The 19,516-nt window shown below is 49.2% G+C and overlaps 1 protein-coding gene across 1 annotated transcript; it reads left to right on the plus strand.

Annotated features, from left to right (window-relative positions):
- Positions 1-1,464: 1,464 nt before the first annotated feature.
- LOC129627960 (macrophage-expressed gene 1 protein-like) lies at positions 1,465-3,527 on the plus strand. Its single transcript, XM_055547386.1, has 5 exons — positions 1,465-1,575; positions 1,681-2,106; positions 2,165-2,397; positions 2,428-2,989; positions 3,108-3,527. The coding sequence occupies exons 1-5, from the start codon at positions 1,465-1,467 to the stop codon at positions 3,525-3,527; spliced, it is 1,752 nt and encodes a 583-aa protein (XP_055403361.1).
- Positions 3,528-19,516: the final 15,989 nt, after the last annotated feature.

A 19,516-nucleotide genomic window follows, 5' to 3' on the forward strand; every position in this document is an offset into this window, starting at 1 on the left:
AATTGGGAGGGAAAAAACAAAACAAAACAAAACAATAGTGTAGCTGTTCTGATACTGAAAATTGATAACATTGTTCTGAAATAAAGAACGAGCTCCTCCCTGATGGCTCAGATGGTAAAGAACCTGCCTGCAATGCAGGAGACATGGGTTCGATCCCTTGGTTGGGAAGATCTCCTGGAGAAGGGAATGGCAACCCACTCCAGTGTTCTTGGCTGAGAAATCCCATGGACAGAGGAGCGTGGTGGGCTACAGTTTGTGGGGTCACAAAGAGTCGGACAGACTGAGCGACTCTGCACACACATTTCCCCTCCAAAAAAGAAGATCCTGACAGTGTGTAGGAAGAAGAAGCCCTAAACCAAGATCAGTGGATGGAAACTGTCCTTTGGCAGCAGATGAGCCTGGATTCAAACGCTGGCTCCAGTGTGAACCTGCGATTTTGGGTACTTTCCGTGACTTCTCTGGGGCCTATTTTCTAGTGTGTAAAAAGAGACTATCATGTGTGTTAGTCAGACTGTGGCCCGCCAGGCTTCTCTGTCCGTGGAATTCTCCAGGCGAGAATACTGCAGTGGACTGCCATTCCCATCTCCGGAGTAACTTCCCAACCTAAGGATCGAACACTAGTCTGCATTGCAGGCAGAGTCTTTACCGTTTGAGCTACAGAGAGGTCAGAAAGGAAAAAGAGAGAGAGAGAGAGACTGGTGAGAGTTTAAAATGGAGTCCATGGGGTCGAGAAGAGTCCGGCACGACTGAGCGAGTTCACTTTCACTTTCGTGCATTGGAGAAGGAAATGGCAACCCACTCCAGTATTCTTGTCTGGAGAATCCCAGGGACGGGGGAGCCTGGTGGGCTGCCATCTATGGGGTCGCACAGAGTCGGACACGACTGAAGCGACTTAGCAGCAGCAGCAGCATATTTAGAGCAGCTCCCGATCTCAGGGAGGGGGGCCCTAGAGAGCTCCTCGCAGATACAAGGGGAGGAGAAAAGTTCTTGAGCCCTCGACTGTTGGTGGGTCTTCAGGCCATTCCCTGGTCTAATCTACCCAGCTCTGACCTCAAGCCTGGAATCAGCTTCACGCGCCTCGGTGCTTCTGATAAGAGACCGCCTTGCTCCTCTGTTGGGAGGACTTCCGGGACAGGCTCCTGGGAGGGGCCGCCAGCTTGGGGAGGGGCCTGAGCGGGGCTGAGTCCCTCCGGGCTTTGAGGCTGAGCCTCTTTCAGCTCCAGGCCGGGGACGGCCCACCTCAGCGACCTCGGGGTCCTGGAGGAGATGAGGGGCGGCAAGCTGCACCGGCGAAGCTCACCCCAGGCCCTGGGCCTGGGCCTGGCGCCCCTGCTGGTCCTGCTCTGGGCCGGGCTGGGTGGCAGGGCGGATGGGAGGCCTTGAGGCTTCCAAGGCTGCAAGCAGCAGCTGAACGTGTCGGTGCTGGGGGCGCTGCCCGGGGAGGGCTGGGACAACCTGCGCAACATGGAGCTGGGGCTGGTGCTTGGGCGCGCCTACTCGCAGTGCCTGACCACCGAGGACGGCGAGTATCTCATCCCCGACGGCATGCTGGCAGTGCCGCGGCGCGAGACTCTGGTGCAGACCCGCGCCGACCTGATGGACAGCTAAGTAAACTACACAGACACCTGGGCGGCCTCGGTCAACGTGGAGTTCTCCTTCCTCTCCTTCCTCAATGGCAAGTTCTCCGTGGAGTGCCAGAACGTCCGGAGGCACAGCCTGCAGTACCAGACGATCACCACCCGCGTGCAGCCGAGGCACAGCATCTACTCCGTGAGGGTCCGGGGGACCCCCGACTTCCACCCCGACTTCCGGCAGCGCCTGCTGACCCTCAGCGACCACCTGGAGAACAACCAGACCCGCGAGGCAGAGTACCTGGCGGAGATGCTTGTGTTCGCATACGGCATGCACGTCCTCACCGAGGTGGAGGTGGGGGCCACCCTGGTGCAGGAGGACCAGGTGAGTCGCGAGCTTGTGGGCAACGAGGACAAGGACAGGCTCAACGTCACCTTTGCCGCCTCCGTCTTGTTCGACCGGAAGGTCGGGGTGGGTGATGCGGTTTCCTGGGACAAGGAGAGCCAGCTGGTGCAGGCATACCAGCGGGGCACAGTGGCCTCCAATACACAGCCGCGGGGGGCTGCCCTTCTCCGAGGGCCTCACTCTGCAGAAGTGGCAGGAAGACGTCGCCAACCGGCTGGTGGCCATCGGCCGCTCGGGCCTGCCGCTGCCCGCGCTGCTACAGCCCGAGGCACTGCCCGAGCTCCCGGCGCCCGCCATGCACCGCGTGGAGGCGGCAGTGAGCCGCGCCATCAGCCGCTACTATGAGATCAACATGCACCCTGGGTGCCTGAAGCGTGGGGCCCCCAACTTCGACCCGCTGGCCAACGTGGACGATGGCTAGTGCGCCAACGGCCAGCACTCCAACTTCAGCTTCAGGGGCGTCTTCCAGGAGTGCGAGGCGATCACTGGCCCCGAGGGTGGCCGCCTGTGCAAGCCCTACACCATCCTGAACCCGCTCACCTGCCGGACCTCCTGCCCGGCCAACTACATGGCCAGCTTGCTGAGCAGCGAGGTCAAGGTGTGGAGCGAGAGGAGCTACCAGTGCTGGCCGCAGTGCCAGAGCTGCTGGCTGATCTTCACTTGCTGCCACAGGATGTGCGGCAACTTGGAGATCCAGCGCGTTGTGCGCGTCAATGCGTCCTGGTGCGCGCCCTCCGGGGCCGCCCCAACAGCCGCTGCTGGCCTCCTCTTCGGAGGCCTCTACAGCCCCGGCCGCCCCAACCCTCGCACTGGAGCCCAGGCCTGCCCCTTGTCCTTCTTCCCGCTGGCCCTCCTGGGTGACCTCAAGGTGTGCGTCAGCAGTGACTGGGAGCTGGGTGCGGCCCAAGCAGTCCCCTTCGGGGGTTTCTTCAGTTGCCAGGTGGGCAACCCCTTGGCGGCCCAGGCAAGGGGCCAGGGCTCCGAATTCCTGAAGGAAGTCTTCAACCTGAACGTCACCACGGACCACCCCATGACCTGCCCCCGCGGGCTACAGCCAACACCCGGCTTACCTCAGCAGCGGCTGCCAGATACTCTACTGCCTCCGGGCCGGGTTCCTCTTGAATACTCAGCAGCTCATGGTCCGGCTGCCGCCCTTTGCGGCCCGCCCCGGCCTGCTGGGCAACAGCAGCAGCCGCGGGGCCTCGGTCCTGGTGGATGCCAGCAGGCAGCGGGCCTGGGTGAAGCTGCAGGGCTCCAGCCGCTGGCGGCAGGCCAATATCCATGACCCAGCCGTGGCAGCCCAGCTCCGGGATCAGGGGGGATCCCGGCCCAGTGCTGGGGCCGTCGTGGGCGCCTGCCTGGGGGCCGTCCTGGGCGTGGTGGCTCCGGCTCTGGGGGTAACCTGGGGCTTCAGGCGCTACCAGAAGCGGGGTTACAGGAGGCTGCCGGAGGGAATCCTGGCCGAGGAGCAGACAGTCTATGGGACCGCAGAGACTGCTGAGAGCCCAGCTCCACCTGACTGCTCAGAGAATGCCAGCAATTCTGTCTAGACTTGGACCAAACGGCAGCATCCTTCGTCCCTGGTCAGAGCTTCAGTCCACTCTGTTTCTCCCACTGCCTGGGTAACCAGATGTACGATACCTACTCGTAGAATGGGTCCCCTTTCTCAAGGTACAGGGACTAAACTGTACTTTAAGTCGTGCCCCAAATCACCTAATACAAGCTCAATTCCTGGAACAATGTTTTTCCCTAAAGCCCTCTTGTTGAGAGCAACGCCCCCCCCCCCCCCAATTCTTCTTGCCATATTCTTATGTTGGGCACTTTCTTTGTTGCAAAGAGCCAATAAATCCAACTTTGTTCAAATACAGGTGTGTTCCTGGTGTTCTTTGGCGGGGGATGGGATGGGGTAGGAGGGGAAGCAACGGAGAAGGTAGAATCAGTAATGACCCCAGGATATATGATGTAGCCTTGTGTTAGTTTTTTTTTTTTTTAATTGTTATAAAATTCATTTTGTCCATTCGTTTTCCCAGAATCATTGCCTTGAACCCCAAAAGTTCCCTCTTGGACTCGTTTGAAGTCAGGTCTGTTTGTTTTCCAAATAGGACCTGACCTACTTGTGGATGATGGAATGAATTAGGTTGTTTTTTTTAATCACATTTTTTAAGCAATTTTTTAAATGACAGAAAACACAGTATATTGCATGAAACAGCTATAATGATTATTTTGTGTAATAAGTTAATCACATAAAATTGCCCAAATCCAACCATTTTGACTCACCCTAAAATGGCAGGTATATATACACACACACATATATACGATCACAATGTAAAATATGATACAAGCTATGATCACACTCAAAAGACTTGAAACCCATGGGAGAACTCTTCCATTTCATCCTCCATTCTGTGAAACTCAGCTTTGGAGAACTAAGAGTCCTCACCCATGGTGGAAAAGGTCTCCCTTTGCATATTCTATTTATCTCCAGTACACCAGAGTAAACATCATTCTTTAATCCAAGACAAGTCTCTTGGGGCCAGTGTTCCATTTGTAATGTTCTTGCAACAAAAGCCTCATCACGATTTAAGCCCAGAGTGTGGGTGGGTCGGTAGTTGTCACAAGGACAAACTCAGAGTGTCCCATTAAACCCTAGGACCTGCAGGACCAAGTCCAGATGATTCCCTCATGTGGGAATTTTAGAGCCAAATCTGAAGGCACTTGCAGAGACCCTAGGTAGCAGCAAGTGTTGCCCCCCTAGGGTGGACAAGACCTGTATTTCCATGGCCTGAGTGACCTAGGTGAGTCATTTTACTTCTTGCTGTTTCACCAACTCTAGCTACATAGTGGACTATATTCCAGGGTCCTGATGGGGTGGTATTGGTGCAAAGTCTGAGTCCCGAGAGGGCAGACAATAGAAATCCAAGTGATTCTGGGATGTTTGAGCTATTTCTCCTGGTCCGATATGTGCACATTGGAGTAGGCTGTCAGCTAAGAACTGACTGACCAGTGGCTCTCCTGAGCTTTCTCCAGATTTATGGTTATTACCATTTATAGAGGCTTTCTTTACGTGAAAGTTACCTTTATGATAGCTTCTCACTTCATCTTCACAAACCTTAAGGAGGTAAGTAGTTCTCATGATATGAGTGAGGAAACTGAGGTTCAGATGTTGACCTGCCCAAAGTTACATGACTCAAATATTAAGAACAGTAATTGTGGGACATTGCTGGCTGCCTAGAGGTTAAGACTCTATGCCACGAATGCAGGAGGCATGGGGTCAATCCCTTGTCAGGAAACTAAGATCCCACATGCCTTGTGGCATGGTCTGAAAATTAAAGAAAAGAAGAAGAAAAAAAATGGCTTGTGCCTTCTGAGTATTTAGAATTTGCCCTTTGGAAAGATTATTTCATTTAATTATTTGCTGAGGACCACAATAAATCTACGGGCTCGGTCTGGGGCAGATATGCATCTCTGGAAATTCCCTGTACCTCAGTTTGGTCTTCTGTTAAACGTAGATAGCATGTTAAATTCTCAGGTTACTTGAGAAGATTAAATTAGCTAATGGATGCAAAGTCCCTTGAAATAGCTTGCTGTTATTTTTCAGTAGCTCAGTTGTGTCTGACTCTTTGCAACCCCATGGACTCTAGCACTCCAGGCATCCCTGTCCATCACCAACTCCTGAAGCTTACTCAAACTCATGTCCATTGAGTCGGTGATGCCATCCAACCATCTCATCCTCTGTCGTCCCCTTCTCCTCCCTTTCCCAGCATCAGGGTCTTTTCCAGTGAGTTGGTTCTTCACATCAGGTGGCCAACATTAAATAGCCTGGCCTTTCTCAATCTGGAACTGTTAACACCAGCATTATGGGGTCTGACTTGCCACTGCTTTAAGAGTGGCATTCCAGAATCAAATCAGACAAACTGGGTTTGAGTCCCAGCATAGCTGCTTCCTACCGTGACTATGAGAAAATGGTCTCGCCTCTCTGAGAACTAATCTCAGCTGGGGATGACCGTAGACTGATGTCATACGTTGTTACGAGGATTAAATGAGAAATGCGTGGACGTCCCCTGGTATGGGGCCTCTCATCTGGCAGCTCCCAGTGAGCTGCCTCATCATGAGGCCTCAGGACACAAAGGTGTATGTGTGGGGCTCAGTTGCGTGGGTAAGGCACCTACAAAACACAGATCACCTGCAGTAACAATGTCATAGAGCTTCAAACAAAGCATTATGGGAAAGCGAGTTAGGGTCACAAATTCTAGCGGGGGGAGGGGGGACCCTCATAGGAATTCTGGCATGGGACTGGACTCTTGGGTCAGCTTGGCATATTTTCAGGTTAGTTCTGTTCTACTGGCCTCGGAGGATCCTTTCAACAGAAACTGAATGCCCATTTCTGACGGTCTCAATTCATTTCCTGCAACCGTCCTCCAGGCTTCAAAAACAGCTCTCTCCAAGCGGGGACGGGGGGATGGGGTGGGGTGTAATAAAAGGATTTGGTGTGGAATAAATAGGAAGGGGGCAAGATGGACTGCCCTTTAAGACTGACTACGTGATAACCATCCAAATCTGGACCCTTGTGGAGACCAAAAAGAAGCACGATAAATAATACACGAAAGTGAAAGTGAAGTCACTCAGTCTGGTCCAGCTCTTTGTGACCCCATGGACTGTAGCCCATCAGCCTCCTCTGTCCATGGAATTCTCCAGGCCAGAATACTGGAGTGGGTGGCCATTCCCTTCTCCAGGGGATCTTCCTGACCCAGGGATTGAACCTGAGTCTCCTGCATTGCAGGCAGATGCTTTACCACCTGAGCCACCAGGGAAGCCCAGATAATTACCTAGGGCCTGTTAATTGAAAGACGCGTCACTCTGTATTTTTAAAAATTATTTGTTGATTTTGTTTTTGGCTGCACTGGGTCTTCGCTGGGCTTGGACTTTCCCTAGTTACCGTGAGTGGGGCTACTCTAGCCGTGGTGCAAGGGTGTCTCCCTGAAATGACGTTCGTGGAGGCGGACTCCAGGCCCTCCGGCTTCAGTCATGGTGCACAGGCCCAGCTGCCCCACGGCCTGTGGCATCATCCTGCACCAGGGAGCGAACCTGTGTTCCCTGTATGGGCAGGTGGATGCCCAAACCCTGGGCCAGCTGGGAAGTCCTCACTCTGCTTTTGGAGGTGACTATCAGCGGGCTGGAGAAGGCAATGGCACCCCACTCCAGTAATCTTGCCTGGAAAATCCCATGGATGGAGGAGCCTAGTGGGCTACAGTCCATGGGGTCGCCAAGCATTGGGCATGACTGAGCGACTTCACTTTCACTTTTCACTTTCCTGCATTGGGGAAGGAAATGGCAACCCACTCCAGTGTTCTTGCCTGGAGAATCCCAGGTACAGGGGAGCCTGGTAGGCTGCAGTCCATGGGGTTGCTAAGAGTCAGACATGACTGAGCGACTTCACTTTCACTTTTCACTTTCCTGCATTGGAGGAGGAAATGGCAACCCACTCCAGTGTTCTTGCCCGGAGAATCCCAGGGACGGCAGAGCCTGGTGGGCTGCCGTCTATGGGGTCGCACCGAGTCGGACACGACTGAAGTGACTTAGCAGCAGCAGCACCCTGAGCCTCTCCCCATGTCACACACTCTCTCTGCTGCACACGCTGACTTCCATGGCATGTCCAGTGATGACGGATGAAATCCTGCTCATCAATCCAGACTGGGTTCAGGGCCCAAGAGCCCAGGCTCTGCAACAAGAGAAGCCACCACGATGAGAAGCCCGTGCGCTGCAACTGGTCAGTAGCCCCTGCTCACAGCAACTCGAGAACGCCCGTGGGTGGCAGCGGAGATCCAGCACAGCCAAAAGTGAATAAAGGAAGAAAAGAAGGACTAGGGTCAAAGGTCACCTCCCTGAGGACGCAGGAGAATGCATGTCTGGTTGCCCTCTCTCCCCAGCTGCATGTCACCGTCTCATCAGGTAGTCGCTCAGTCGTGCCCGACTCTTTGCCACCCCATGGTCCTCCAGGCTCCTCTGTCCATGGGATTCTCCAGACAAGAACACTGGAGTGGGTTGCCAGTTCCTTCTCCAGGGGATCTTCCTGATCCAGGGATCGAACGCATGTCTCCCACATTGCAGGGAGATTCCTTACCATCTGAGCCACCAGGGAAGCCACACATTCCTTCCATCTCCCAGGAATAATTTGTCTCTTACTCCTCCTAGCCTCTTTAGCATGTAATTGTGAACCTGTCCCTTGGCATGAGTTCTTCATTCAACCTGATCAGGAGCTCCCTGAATTGGGGAAGGGCAGGTGCTGTGCTCATTGGACTTATTTCCAGAGCTCAGTGTCAGACAGAACACTCAGTAGTTGCTCTACAAGTTTGCTGGATGAAAGAAAACCAGAAGAGATCTTGGGAGGCCCCAGGTGATAAGACTCAATCATCAAATCCTTTTAGATTCCTTGCCCTTCTGGGATATTTACATGTATTACATCATGAATGAATGAGTTTTAAGCCTCATTTTGCCCAGTATAAGTGCTTGAATAAATACAATGATCAATATAAGTCAGTTTTCATTGACTCAAGATATTCAAGGCAGATAGACAAAAAATAAAAAACATGGGGAATGGGGAGGTGCTGGCTGGGGCCCCCTGAGTCTCCAGGTTCCTTTCAGAATTCTGAGGAGCAGGGTGGAGAGGCTGCTGAAACTCCATCCCAGCCGAGCACAGAACGGGGACTGACGGGGACCCGGGAGGCACTTTTGGACATCACACAGTGCCTCCTCCTGAAACAGGCTTCTCTGGGACACTGCTGCTGCTGCTGCTGCTGCTAAGTTGCTTCAGTCGTGTCCGACTCTGTGAGACCCCAGAGATGGCAGCCTACCAGGCTCTTCTGTCCCTGGGATTCTCCAGGCAAGAACACTGGAGTGGGTTGCCATTTCCTTCTCCAATGCATGAGAGTGAAAAGTGAAAGTGAAGTCGCTCAGTCAAGTCCGACTCTTTGCAATCTCGTGGACTGTAGCCTACCAGGCTCCTCTGTCCATGGGATTTTCCAAGCAAGAGTACTGGAGTGGGGTGCCATTGCCTTCTCTGCTGGGACACTGGGTGGTTGCTATCTCATGCTAAGTCCTGCAGAACAAAGAGGTCTGTCCTTATTTTGACCTTCAGAGAGCTTTGAGCCAAATTTGGCCCTGTCTACAGCATTCCTGTTACTAAACTCCATCTTAGTTCTAATTTTTCTGCACTTTCTATTTCATCTTAACTCATTTTTTTCAAATTTTATAAGATTTATTTTTTATTTACATAAAAAAAGCCATATGTTATTTTAAAATATAAAGAAATGGGTAACAGCTGAGCAGTCACAAGGGTGAACCTGGTCAATTCTGAGCCCCAGCTTCCACGCCCACTCTTTATCTCAGCCACACTCTCACCACCTGGAGCTTTAGGCTTGGTCTGACCCATCTTGTACGGACTGACTTGTACTGTACTGACTCCATAGAGATGGACTGTTGTAAATCAGATAGCTTCTGGTTATCTCAAGGAGTTCCTGAAAATTTGACAATGAAGACTAATTTTAAATTTCATTATAAAGCTATGATGTTTTTTTAACAGCTTAGAGGAGCAAAAAGAAGACTGTGTGTTTGTTGTAAAAAGAATGTTGCAGCATTGAAAGTCTGAGAATCATTAAATTCAGTCATTCAGTTCAGTCGCTCAGTTGTGTCTGACTCTTTTGTGACCCCATGGACTGCAGCACGCCAGGCCTCCCTGTCCATCACCAACTCCCAGAGTTTACTCAGACTCATGTTCTTTGATGCCATCCAACCATCTCATCCTCTGTCATCCCCTTCTCCTCCCGCCTTCAATCTTTCCCAGCATCAGGGTCTTTTCCAGTGAGTCAGTTCTTCACATCAGGTGGCCAAAGTATTGGAGCTTCAGCTTCAGCTTCAGCTTCAGCATCAGTCTTTCCAATGAATATTCAGGACTGATTTCCTTTAGGATGGACTGGTTGGATCTCCCTGCAGTCCAAGGGACTCTCAAGAGTCTTCTTCAACACCACAGTTCAAAAGCATCAATTCTTCGACACTCAGCTTCTTTATGGTCCAACTCTCACATCCATACATGACCACTGGAAAAACCATAGCCTTGACTAGATGGACCTTTGTTGGCAAAGTAATGTCTCTGCTTTTGAATATGCTGTCTAGGTTGGTCACAGCTTTTTTTTCCAAGCAGCAAGAGTCTTTTAATTTCATGGTTGCAGTCACCATCTGCAGTAATTTTGGAACCCAAGAAAATAAAGTCTGTCACTGTTTCCACTGTTTCCCCATCTATTTGCCATGAAATGATGGGACCGGTTGCCATGATCTTAGTTTTTTGAATGTTGAGTTTTAAGCCAGCTTTTCCACTCTCCTCTTTCACTTTCATCAAGAGGCTCTTTAGTTCCTCTTCGCTTTCTGCCATAAGGGTGGTGTCATCTGCATATCTGAAGTTATAGGCAATCATTACATTATAGGCAAACAAATCAGCAAACTGTTGGGAGCTCACACACCAGAGTGGGTTTTGAGGACTCTTTGCTGTGCTTCATGGTTTGGAGAGTCCAGAGTAGGGAAGCCAGTGTGTGTGTTGGTCATTCAGTTGTTTCCAACTCTTTGTGACCCCATGCACATCCCCATGGGGTTCTTCAGCTAAGAGTACTGGGGTGGGTTGCCATGACCTTCTCCTGGGGATTTTCCTGACCAAGGGATAGAACCTGGGTCTCCTGAATTCCAGGCAGATTGTTTACTCTGAGAGGCATTAGGGTAGGGAGAGTAGCAGGTAAGGAAGATGTGGCAGAATTTTCCACTCTTTATTTAAATCATTGCTGCATTCATTATTAAGGTGCTTCTAAGGTGAATGACACTGTACCAAGTGAGGAAGATGAAAACCACTGAAGAAAATATAGGAAAGAAATCATTGCAACTTGAGTGGGGAAAAGATTTTTCCATGGGATACCAAAAGCACCATTCATAAAAGCACAAATTAATAAGTTGACTTTGAAGGAAACCAGAACGTTATCCCAAATAGGCTCTTTGACATAATTATTTTGAATTAAATTCAATTATTGACTCATTTGAAAAGACCCTGATGCTGGGAAAGATTGAAGGCATGAGAAGAAGGGGATGACAGAGGATTAGATGGTTGGATAGCATCAGTGACTCAACGGACATGAGTTTGGGTAAACTCTGGGAGTTGGTGATGGACAGGGAGGCCTGGAGTGCTGCACTCCATGGGGTCACAAAGAGTCAGACATGACTGAGCGATTGGACTGAACTGAACTGAACTGCAGAAGCAGCAAACTTGTGCTTGAAATTGTGTGTGTTGGTCACTTAATCATGTCCAACTCTTTGTGACTCCATGGATTGTAGCCCACCAGGCTCCTCTGTCTATGGGATTCTCCAGGTAAGAATACTGGAGTGGGTTGCCATTTCCTTCTCCAGAGGATCTTTCTGACCCATGTATTGAACCCAGATCTCCTGCACTCAGGCAGATTCTTTGCCATCTGAGCTATAGGGAAGTCCCAGCAAACAGAAAAGCTCCTCTTTTTCCGCCTAAAGGCGGAATATAAATTGTACTTTTTCCAAGCCAGATTCTTATCAGCCCAGAGGAATCTGCAAACAAACTTTGCCCCATAATTTTCCTCCTGTATATTTAACTTCTCATATTTTGCCCTCCTTGGAAGCCTAACTTCCTTCACCCTGTCATTTCTCTACAAATTTGTTATTCTTGCTGAAGACACTATGTACGTCGGAGTCCCAGGGCACCGTTTTGAGTTACTTTTGGTTTAGGTCTCTCCTGAACGATGTGCACTTTATGTTTTACTAAACTGTATGTTTTTTCTCTTTTGGGGTTAACATTCTGGTTTCCTTCAAAGTCAACGTATTAATTTGTGCTTTTATGAATGGTGCTTTTGGTATCCCATGGAAAAATCTTTTCCCTACTCAAGTTGCAATGATTTCTTTCCTATATTTTCTTCAGTGGTTTTCATCTTGCTCACTTGGTAAAGTGTCATCCACCTTAGAAGCACCTTAAGAATGACGACAGCAATAATTTAAAATACCAAACGTCTGGTTCTCAAGAAATGGCTCGTTAGCTCTCCATGCAGAGCACAGACTGCCCAGTGGTTGCCAAGAGGTCCTGAGGCCTTCAGCAGTACAGTCAGTAATTGGGGGCTGAGTTTGCCAGACCTATGCTCCCCATCATGGTCCACAGTGGGTTCAGATTATGCATTCTATCACCATGCTACCGTCGTCTCTGTGTCCTAGTCACTCCAGGGAAACTCAGTCTTTTTTTCCCCCTTTCAGGTTTGGGTTTTATTTATTTATTTTAATTGGAGGATAATTGCTTTACAATCATGTATTGGTTTCTGCTGTACAACGCGAATCAGCTATATGTATACACACATTCCCTGCCTCTTGAGCCTCCCTCCACGCCTCCATTCCTCCCCTCCAGTCATCACAGGGCTCAGAGCTGAGCTCCCTGTGCTGAACAGAAGCTTCCCACCAGCTTCCCGCTTTGCGCGCGGCCGTGCGGATACGCCAGTGCGTCTCTCTCCGTTTGCCCCGCCGCCGCCTTCCTCCACTGCGTCCACAAGCCTGTTTTCTCGTCCTGTGTCTCCTTTCTTGCCCTGTGAATAGGCTCGCCAGTACCGTGTTGCTGATTCCATACGTAGGCATCACGACACTGTGTTTATCTTTCTCTTCCTGACTCACTTCACTTTGTTCAACACAGCCCTTTCCTCTATTCTCTAACATTAAAAGTTAAGAATCGCATGAGAACTTTCGGCGTGTAGCAGGCTTCCCGGTACTTGAGGTTGTAGAGCAAACATCAAGAGGGCGACCAAGAGCCATCTCTTAGGCATGTCTGTGCCAGCTGCACGCCGGTGCGTCTTACTCACGGTCTCCTGTTGCCCACGTCGTCTCCCTTCCACGCTTTCACCCTGCGGGGTCTGCGAGCAGAACCCCAAGGCCTTCTCCCTCTGCTGTGCCGGGAAGTCACTAACTCGAGTTAGGTCCTATCGCTTCGCCGTTTCTAAAAAAAAGAAAAGAAAAGGATTTGCAGAGACCCCGCAGTTTCTCCTATATGTTTTATCCTCTTCAAACAGCAATTATAGTTTAAGGTGGGGGGGGGGGTGGATTTTCCATCTGTTAAATGCTTTTTTATGTTTGCATTTATTTCAAGTGAAAACATACTTTATTGCAGCATCGTTGACTTACAATACTTATATTAGCTTCAGGTGTACTACATAGTGGTCCAAAGTTTTTGTAGCTTGTACTCCATTTAAAGTTGTTAAAGAAGAATGGCCACATTCCCTTTGCTGTACAACACGTCCCTGTAGCTTCTTTATTTTGCACACCATAGTTTGTAACTCCTAACTCCCTACCCCATCCTTCCCCCTTTCCTCATTCCCGTGGGTAACCACCAGTTTGTTCTCTGTATCTGTGACCCATTTCTGTTTCATTATATCTGCTCCCTTTGTTTTACGTTTACTGCTACTGCTAAGTCACTTCAGTCGTGTCCGACCCTGTGCGATCCCATAGACGGCAGCCCACCAGGCTCCCCCGTCCCTGGGATTCTCCAGGCAAGAACACTGGAGTGGGTTGCCATTTCCTCCTCCAGTGCATGAAAGTGAAAAGTGAAAGTGAAGTCGCTCAGTTGTGTCTGATTGTAGTGACCCCATGGACTGCAGCCAACCAGGCTCCTCCGTCCATGGGATTTGCCAGGCAAGAGTACTGGAGTGGGGTGCCAATGCCTTCTCATCGCCTTCTCTTTTACATTTAGGTTCCACATATAAGTGATTACACACAGCATTTGTCTGTCTCTGTCTAACTTATTTCACTAAGCACAATACCCTCCAATTCCTTCATTTTATTTTTTAAGTTTTTTTTTTTTTTGGATGTGGACCACTTTAAAAGGGTTTTTATTAATTTCTTACAATATTGCTCCTGTTTTATGTTTTGGGTTTTTTTTTTTTTTTTGGCTCACAGGCACGTGACCTCTTAGTTCCCTAACCAGGGATCTAACCTGCACTCCTGGCATTGGAAGAAGAGATTCCAACTACTGAACACCAACAAGGTGCCTCCATCCGTGTAACTGGCAAGACCCCTCTGTTTATGGCTGAATATCACTGCACTCCTGCTGCACTCTTATTAAAGTCGTTGCCCTTATCCTACACCGTGAGCTCCTTGAGGTCAACAAGCTGTCCTATTCTTCTGGGTCTTCCTTCGCTTCCTGCGGAGCCACACCACCAGCAACTAACACACCGAGCAGAAATATGCAAGGAGAAGGTGCTTAGCAACAAAGGAGCAGGTGGTGGAGAGGAAGGAAGCTCATCCTCCAAAGCTCCCAAGTCTGTGGAATGAGGTCCGTGTAGTGTTTCAGGAAACAGTTGGTTCAGATGCTAACATTTTTAAAAATAGGTCATTTTGATGCAGAATTTCATTCACAGTTCTCTTGAAATCTCAGATCTGGCCAAAGCAGACCTTCTGCCCATGAGGCAATAATCAGCCAGAGCTGAGTAAGCTGCTGTCCCTCTGGTGGGTCACGTGTTGTCCTGAATGCCCAGGAGTGGAGGTGAGCCCACCACACTCACACCACTGCTTAGTAATTCATCCCTTGTCTGCCACCAGGAGGAATGTATTTCCTCCACTTATGCCCTGGAGGGAAGTCTGACCTGAGTCCAGCGAAGCTTTCTAAATTTACCTTCTTAAAGAAATGTTCTGCCTCTGCCAGGTTTTTTCTGTTTTTGCAATGTATCCTGCATTGGAAAGCGAAAGTCGCTCAGTTGTGTCCGACTCTTTGTGATCCCATGGACTAAGCAAAGACAAACCAAAAGAGTTGAAGTAACTCTTAAGAACAGAGGACACACACACAAACTTCAGTAGAAGAAACAAATACATATCAATAACCCACAACATGAACTGATTAAAGGAGATAACATGATCATACTTAATAAACGAAGGAAAAGCCTTTGATGAAACTGAATGCTTATTTAGGGCTTCCCTGATAACCCAGTTGGTAAAGAATCCGCCTGCAGTGCGGGAGACCTGGGTTCGATCCCTGGGTGGGGAAGGCCCGCTGGAGCAGGGCATGGCTGCCTGCTCCAGTGTTCTTGGGCTTCCCTGTGGCTCAGCTCTGCTACCGATTTGCTCACCTTGCTGCTGTTGTCTAATCACTCAGTCATGTCTGATCCTTTGTGACCGCATGGACCGTAGCCCACCAGGCTCCTTTGTCCATGGGGTTTCCCAGGCAAGAATATGGGAGTGGGCACCCATTTCCTTTTCCAGGGGATCTTCCCGACCCAGGGACCCACCCTGCGGCTCCTGCACTGGCAGGCAAGCTCCTATCCCCTGAGCTGCCTCACTAGACGAGGTCAACTTGTCCTTCCACTTGTTTTCCTTTGGGGAATATCCTGCTTAAACAGAGCCAAGGGTGATTTTATGTAAGTACCCCCCCCCCAAAAAAAAAGACCCGGTTTATTCAGGCATTGCAGTGGAATCACATTTCAAGACAAGCAAACTGTGGTTAACAAATAGGCAAGTCCAGAGAATGAAAGGAGAACATTCTTTTATAGAAGAAAGGAGAAAGTTAGGAGGGGTTGCTCTGAACAGAAATTCATTGGAGAAAAGGAGAGTTGGAAGCGGTGGAGGCCCTAACTGGCTGCAGAGCAGGGCAGCCTGCTGTTGCTGGGTGAGAGAGGAAATCCTCCTTGTCTCTGCTGATCCACACAAGCTGCAGTGACGAGCAGGGGCCTGAACACCCTCCCTTCATGGCTTCCAACTCCAGCTCTGAGTAAGCATTCTTTAATTCATCTTCACACTCGTGAGGTGTCAGGGGACCTACCCTGACCGCATAATGACTGCATTTCGTATCTGGAGCAATTAGCCAAGCTCAGACCTACTGAGTTTGTGGTTCCATGGTTAATGCAGTTTTCCAAGAGAACAGGTGGCAAACTCAGGTCTTGCAGGAAAGCAGTTTTTATCTGTTCTGAATCAGGGTCAGACAAGGCCCAGCTCACCAGATTCTGCAGATTCAACCTGCACCAGCGAAATGCCTTTCACTCGGAAAATACCTACAAAGGCTGGAAAGCTGGACGCACATGACTTGTGCAGTTCACCCAAATCATGCTTGGAGCCTTCATGTGTGGTGACCTGAGATTCTCAGGAGAAGCGGAGCGAGGGAGGCGTGCATAGAATCTCTGCAGAGGCTGTGATGCTGTGAAGCATTGCACAGGCCAGACTCGTGGTGCTGCAATCGTATGAGAACCGCGGGCAGTTTATCCTCAGTCCCTCACCTCTCTCCTCCTCGTCTCTTCAGGCTTCTCTCAAGGATCTCAGGGTCTTTATGCTGCCCATTCTGCTAAGCATGTGCAAAGTTACAAATTCCTCCCGGAAACCTCATATTCCCTCAGAATAGCTTGTCTGGGGATAATGAAAGGAATATGGTAAAAAGAAGATTCTATCCTGTCTATTCTATGCATGAGAATGGGCTTCCCTGGTGGTCCTGTACCTAACTAAGACTATGTGCTCCCAATTCAGGGGCCCAGGTTCGATCCCTGGTCAGAGAACGAGATCCCCCTGCCACAACTGGAAGATCCCGCAGGCTGCCACTAAAAACCCTGCACGCTGCTGTGAAGAACCGCACAACCAAGTGCATGGCTGACTGACTGAATGAAGAAAAAAAATGCATGAGTGAAGATAAGGGCAGTGAAATGATCAGCAGAGGCGGAAAACGTCAAGACGAAAAAGCTGCCCTCGCCAGTGGAATCCCCTTTATGGATCTGGAGCCCCACTTAATGGTCCCAGAGAAGGAAATGGTGTTGCTGGGGGCCTGGACCATTACACAGGGTGATCCTGAGTCTCCCTTCTTCCAGCTCTTCTCATTTCCCTAAGGTTTCTTGACCCTTTATCTAGAATAAAGCTTCAGCCAAAAGGCTTGCCTTAGATGGTATCCAGATGCTGAGAACATTGGAGAAATCTCAGGGGGGAAAAAAAGTCAAAGACAATATCATATGTTATCTCTTATACACAGAATTTATATGAGAATTTGTATAAGAGACGTCTAAATTTTCATCCCTGGATGTCACTGGGGCTGCCTTGCTGAGTGAATTTTGGCATTTTGGTGGGGATGGGAGGAGCCTGAGATCCAAGATGTACAGGATCCAGACCTTCCACAGCTGCTGTCTGCTGGGATTTGATGGGAATCCTGAGACCTAGACTCTGAGTGACCAGCCTGAGAGCTGTGAATGCCTGGGTACCCAGGACTTTACCCTGGATCTTCTCCTCTCCCATACCTTCTACTGTATCAGATCCAGGCTCTGAATAAGCTGAGCTTTCCCATGTATTCCCATGTGGACCAGGACACCTACTTACACAGAACGTCTGCCAAACCTGAAGTAGATGGATGTGCTCTGTGGATGGCGCCTGAGGAATTGTGTGCCCTCGGAAATTTCTCCAGGGAAAGCAGGGATGTCAGATGAGGACCTGAGGGTTGGGGAGCAGTTCCCTGAAGGCCCAGGGGTGAGGATTTGCTGCTTTCATGGCTGCGGCATGGTTCAATCCCTGCTTGGGGAACTAAGATTCTGCAAGAGGCATGGTGTAACCAAAAAGAATTAAAAAGCAAACAACACAGACCTGGGACTGCCATGTAATTAATGGACATAAAGGTAAATGAGCATCCCCAGCGGCTCACTACTAAAGACTCTGCTTGCCAACGCAGGAGATGCAGGTTTGATGCCTGGGTCAGGAAGATCCCTTGGAGATCCCTTGGAGAAGGACGTGGCAACCCACGGCAGGATTCTTGCCTGAGAAATCGCATGGATAGAAGAGCCTGGTGGGCTACAGTCCTTGGGTCACAAAGAGTTGGACACGACTTAGCGACTATACAACAACATATAAGTAAATATAGAAGACACTAAACTTGCTTACTTGTGTTTCTAGAGTTCCTAGCCAGTGTTTCTCATATAGCTGATGTTCAATAAATCTTCTCTAATGAAAAACATTTAATTAAAAGAAATATTTGCTTAATGTAATTTAAGAACCCTCTAAGCACTGTGGATACATATAAAAAATAGCATAAGCAGAGTACATTGATTTCCTTGAACAAATAACATCTTGGGAACAAGATGGTGTGCAAGCTGTACTTAAACCAAGATGAGATAAAAAACATGCCTGCAGGTGGAACCTGGACCCCGGAGCCTCTGAGCCAGATAGACTGCTGTGTATCCATGGGATGCTTCGACTGTGATCAGTAAGTATTGGTTGGAAGGAACTTTCATTTATTTCTTCTGGGAAGAAGACGGTGTGTTCTATGAGTCAGAAGAAAAATAAAATGGTTTGGTAACCAACAAAATGATAGGTTATGACAGAGACAGTGATCTATGTGCATATGATTTTCTCTCTTTTAATTGTGGCAAAAATCATTTTCTCTTTTTTTTTATTTTTTACTAGAAGAATGGGGAGATATTACATTTCCCAGTAACTCACATAGTTAAAGAGCCTGTGATTAATTACTTGCCAAGGTGGGGACTTCCTTGGTGGTCCAGTGGCTAAAACTCCACCCTCCCAATGAAGAGGTCCTGGGTTCAATCCTTGGTCCAAGGAACTGAATCCCACATGAGGCAAGTAAGACCTCTCATGGTGCAATGAAGATCCAGTGCTGGCAAGTAAACAAATATTAAAAAAAACACAACAACAGAGGAACCAAAAAGAGTCAGAGAGAGACTGTGGGCAACACATAGTTCAGTTCAGTCGCTCAGTCGTGTCCGACTCTTTGCGACCCCATGAATCGCAGCACGCCAGGCCTCCCTGTCCATCACCAACTCCCAGAGTTTACCCAAACTCATGTTCATTGACTCGGTGATGCCATCCAGCCATCTCATCCTCTGTCGTCCCCTTCTCCCCACCATCCTCAATCCCTCCCAGCATCAGGGTTTTTTCCAATGAGTCAGCTCTCCGCATCAGGTGGCCAAAGTATTGGAATTTCAGCTTCAACATCAGTCCTTCCAATGAACACCCAGGACTGATCTCCTTTAGGATGGACTGGTTGGATCTCCTTGCAGTCTAAGGGAGTCTCAAGAGTCTTCTCCAACACCACAGTTCAAAAGCATCAATTCTTCAGCGCTCAGCATTCTTCACAGTCCAACTCTCACATCCATACATTACCACTGGAAAAACCATAGCCTTGACTAGACGGACCTTTGTTGGCAAAGTAATGTCTTTGCTTTTGAATATGCTGTCTAGGTTGGTCATAACTTTCCTTCCAAGGAGTAAGCGTCTTTTAATTTCATGGCTGCAGTCACCATCTGCAGTCACCATCAATATTTTTGGAGCCCCCAAAATAGCCTATCACTGTTTCCCCATCTATTTGCCGTGAAGTGATGTGACCAGATGCAGTGATCTAGACATAAATCCTTACCTAATCTGAGGAGGGACTTCCTTTCGCTCTTGCTATGTTCTGTTCCTAAGGAATGAACAAATGTTCACTGTATGGAATGAACAAATGAACAAATTTTCACAGTGAAAAGCAAGCTATAAAATA

This window comes from Bubalus kerabau, chromosome 15 (assembly GCF_029407905.1).
Source record: "Bubalus kerabau isolate K-KA32 ecotype Philippines breed swamp buffalo chromosome 15, PCC_UOA_SB_1v2, whole genome shotgun sequence".
NCBI lineage: Eukaryota > Metazoa > Chordata > Mammalia > Artiodactyla > Bovidae > Bubalus > Bubalus kerabau.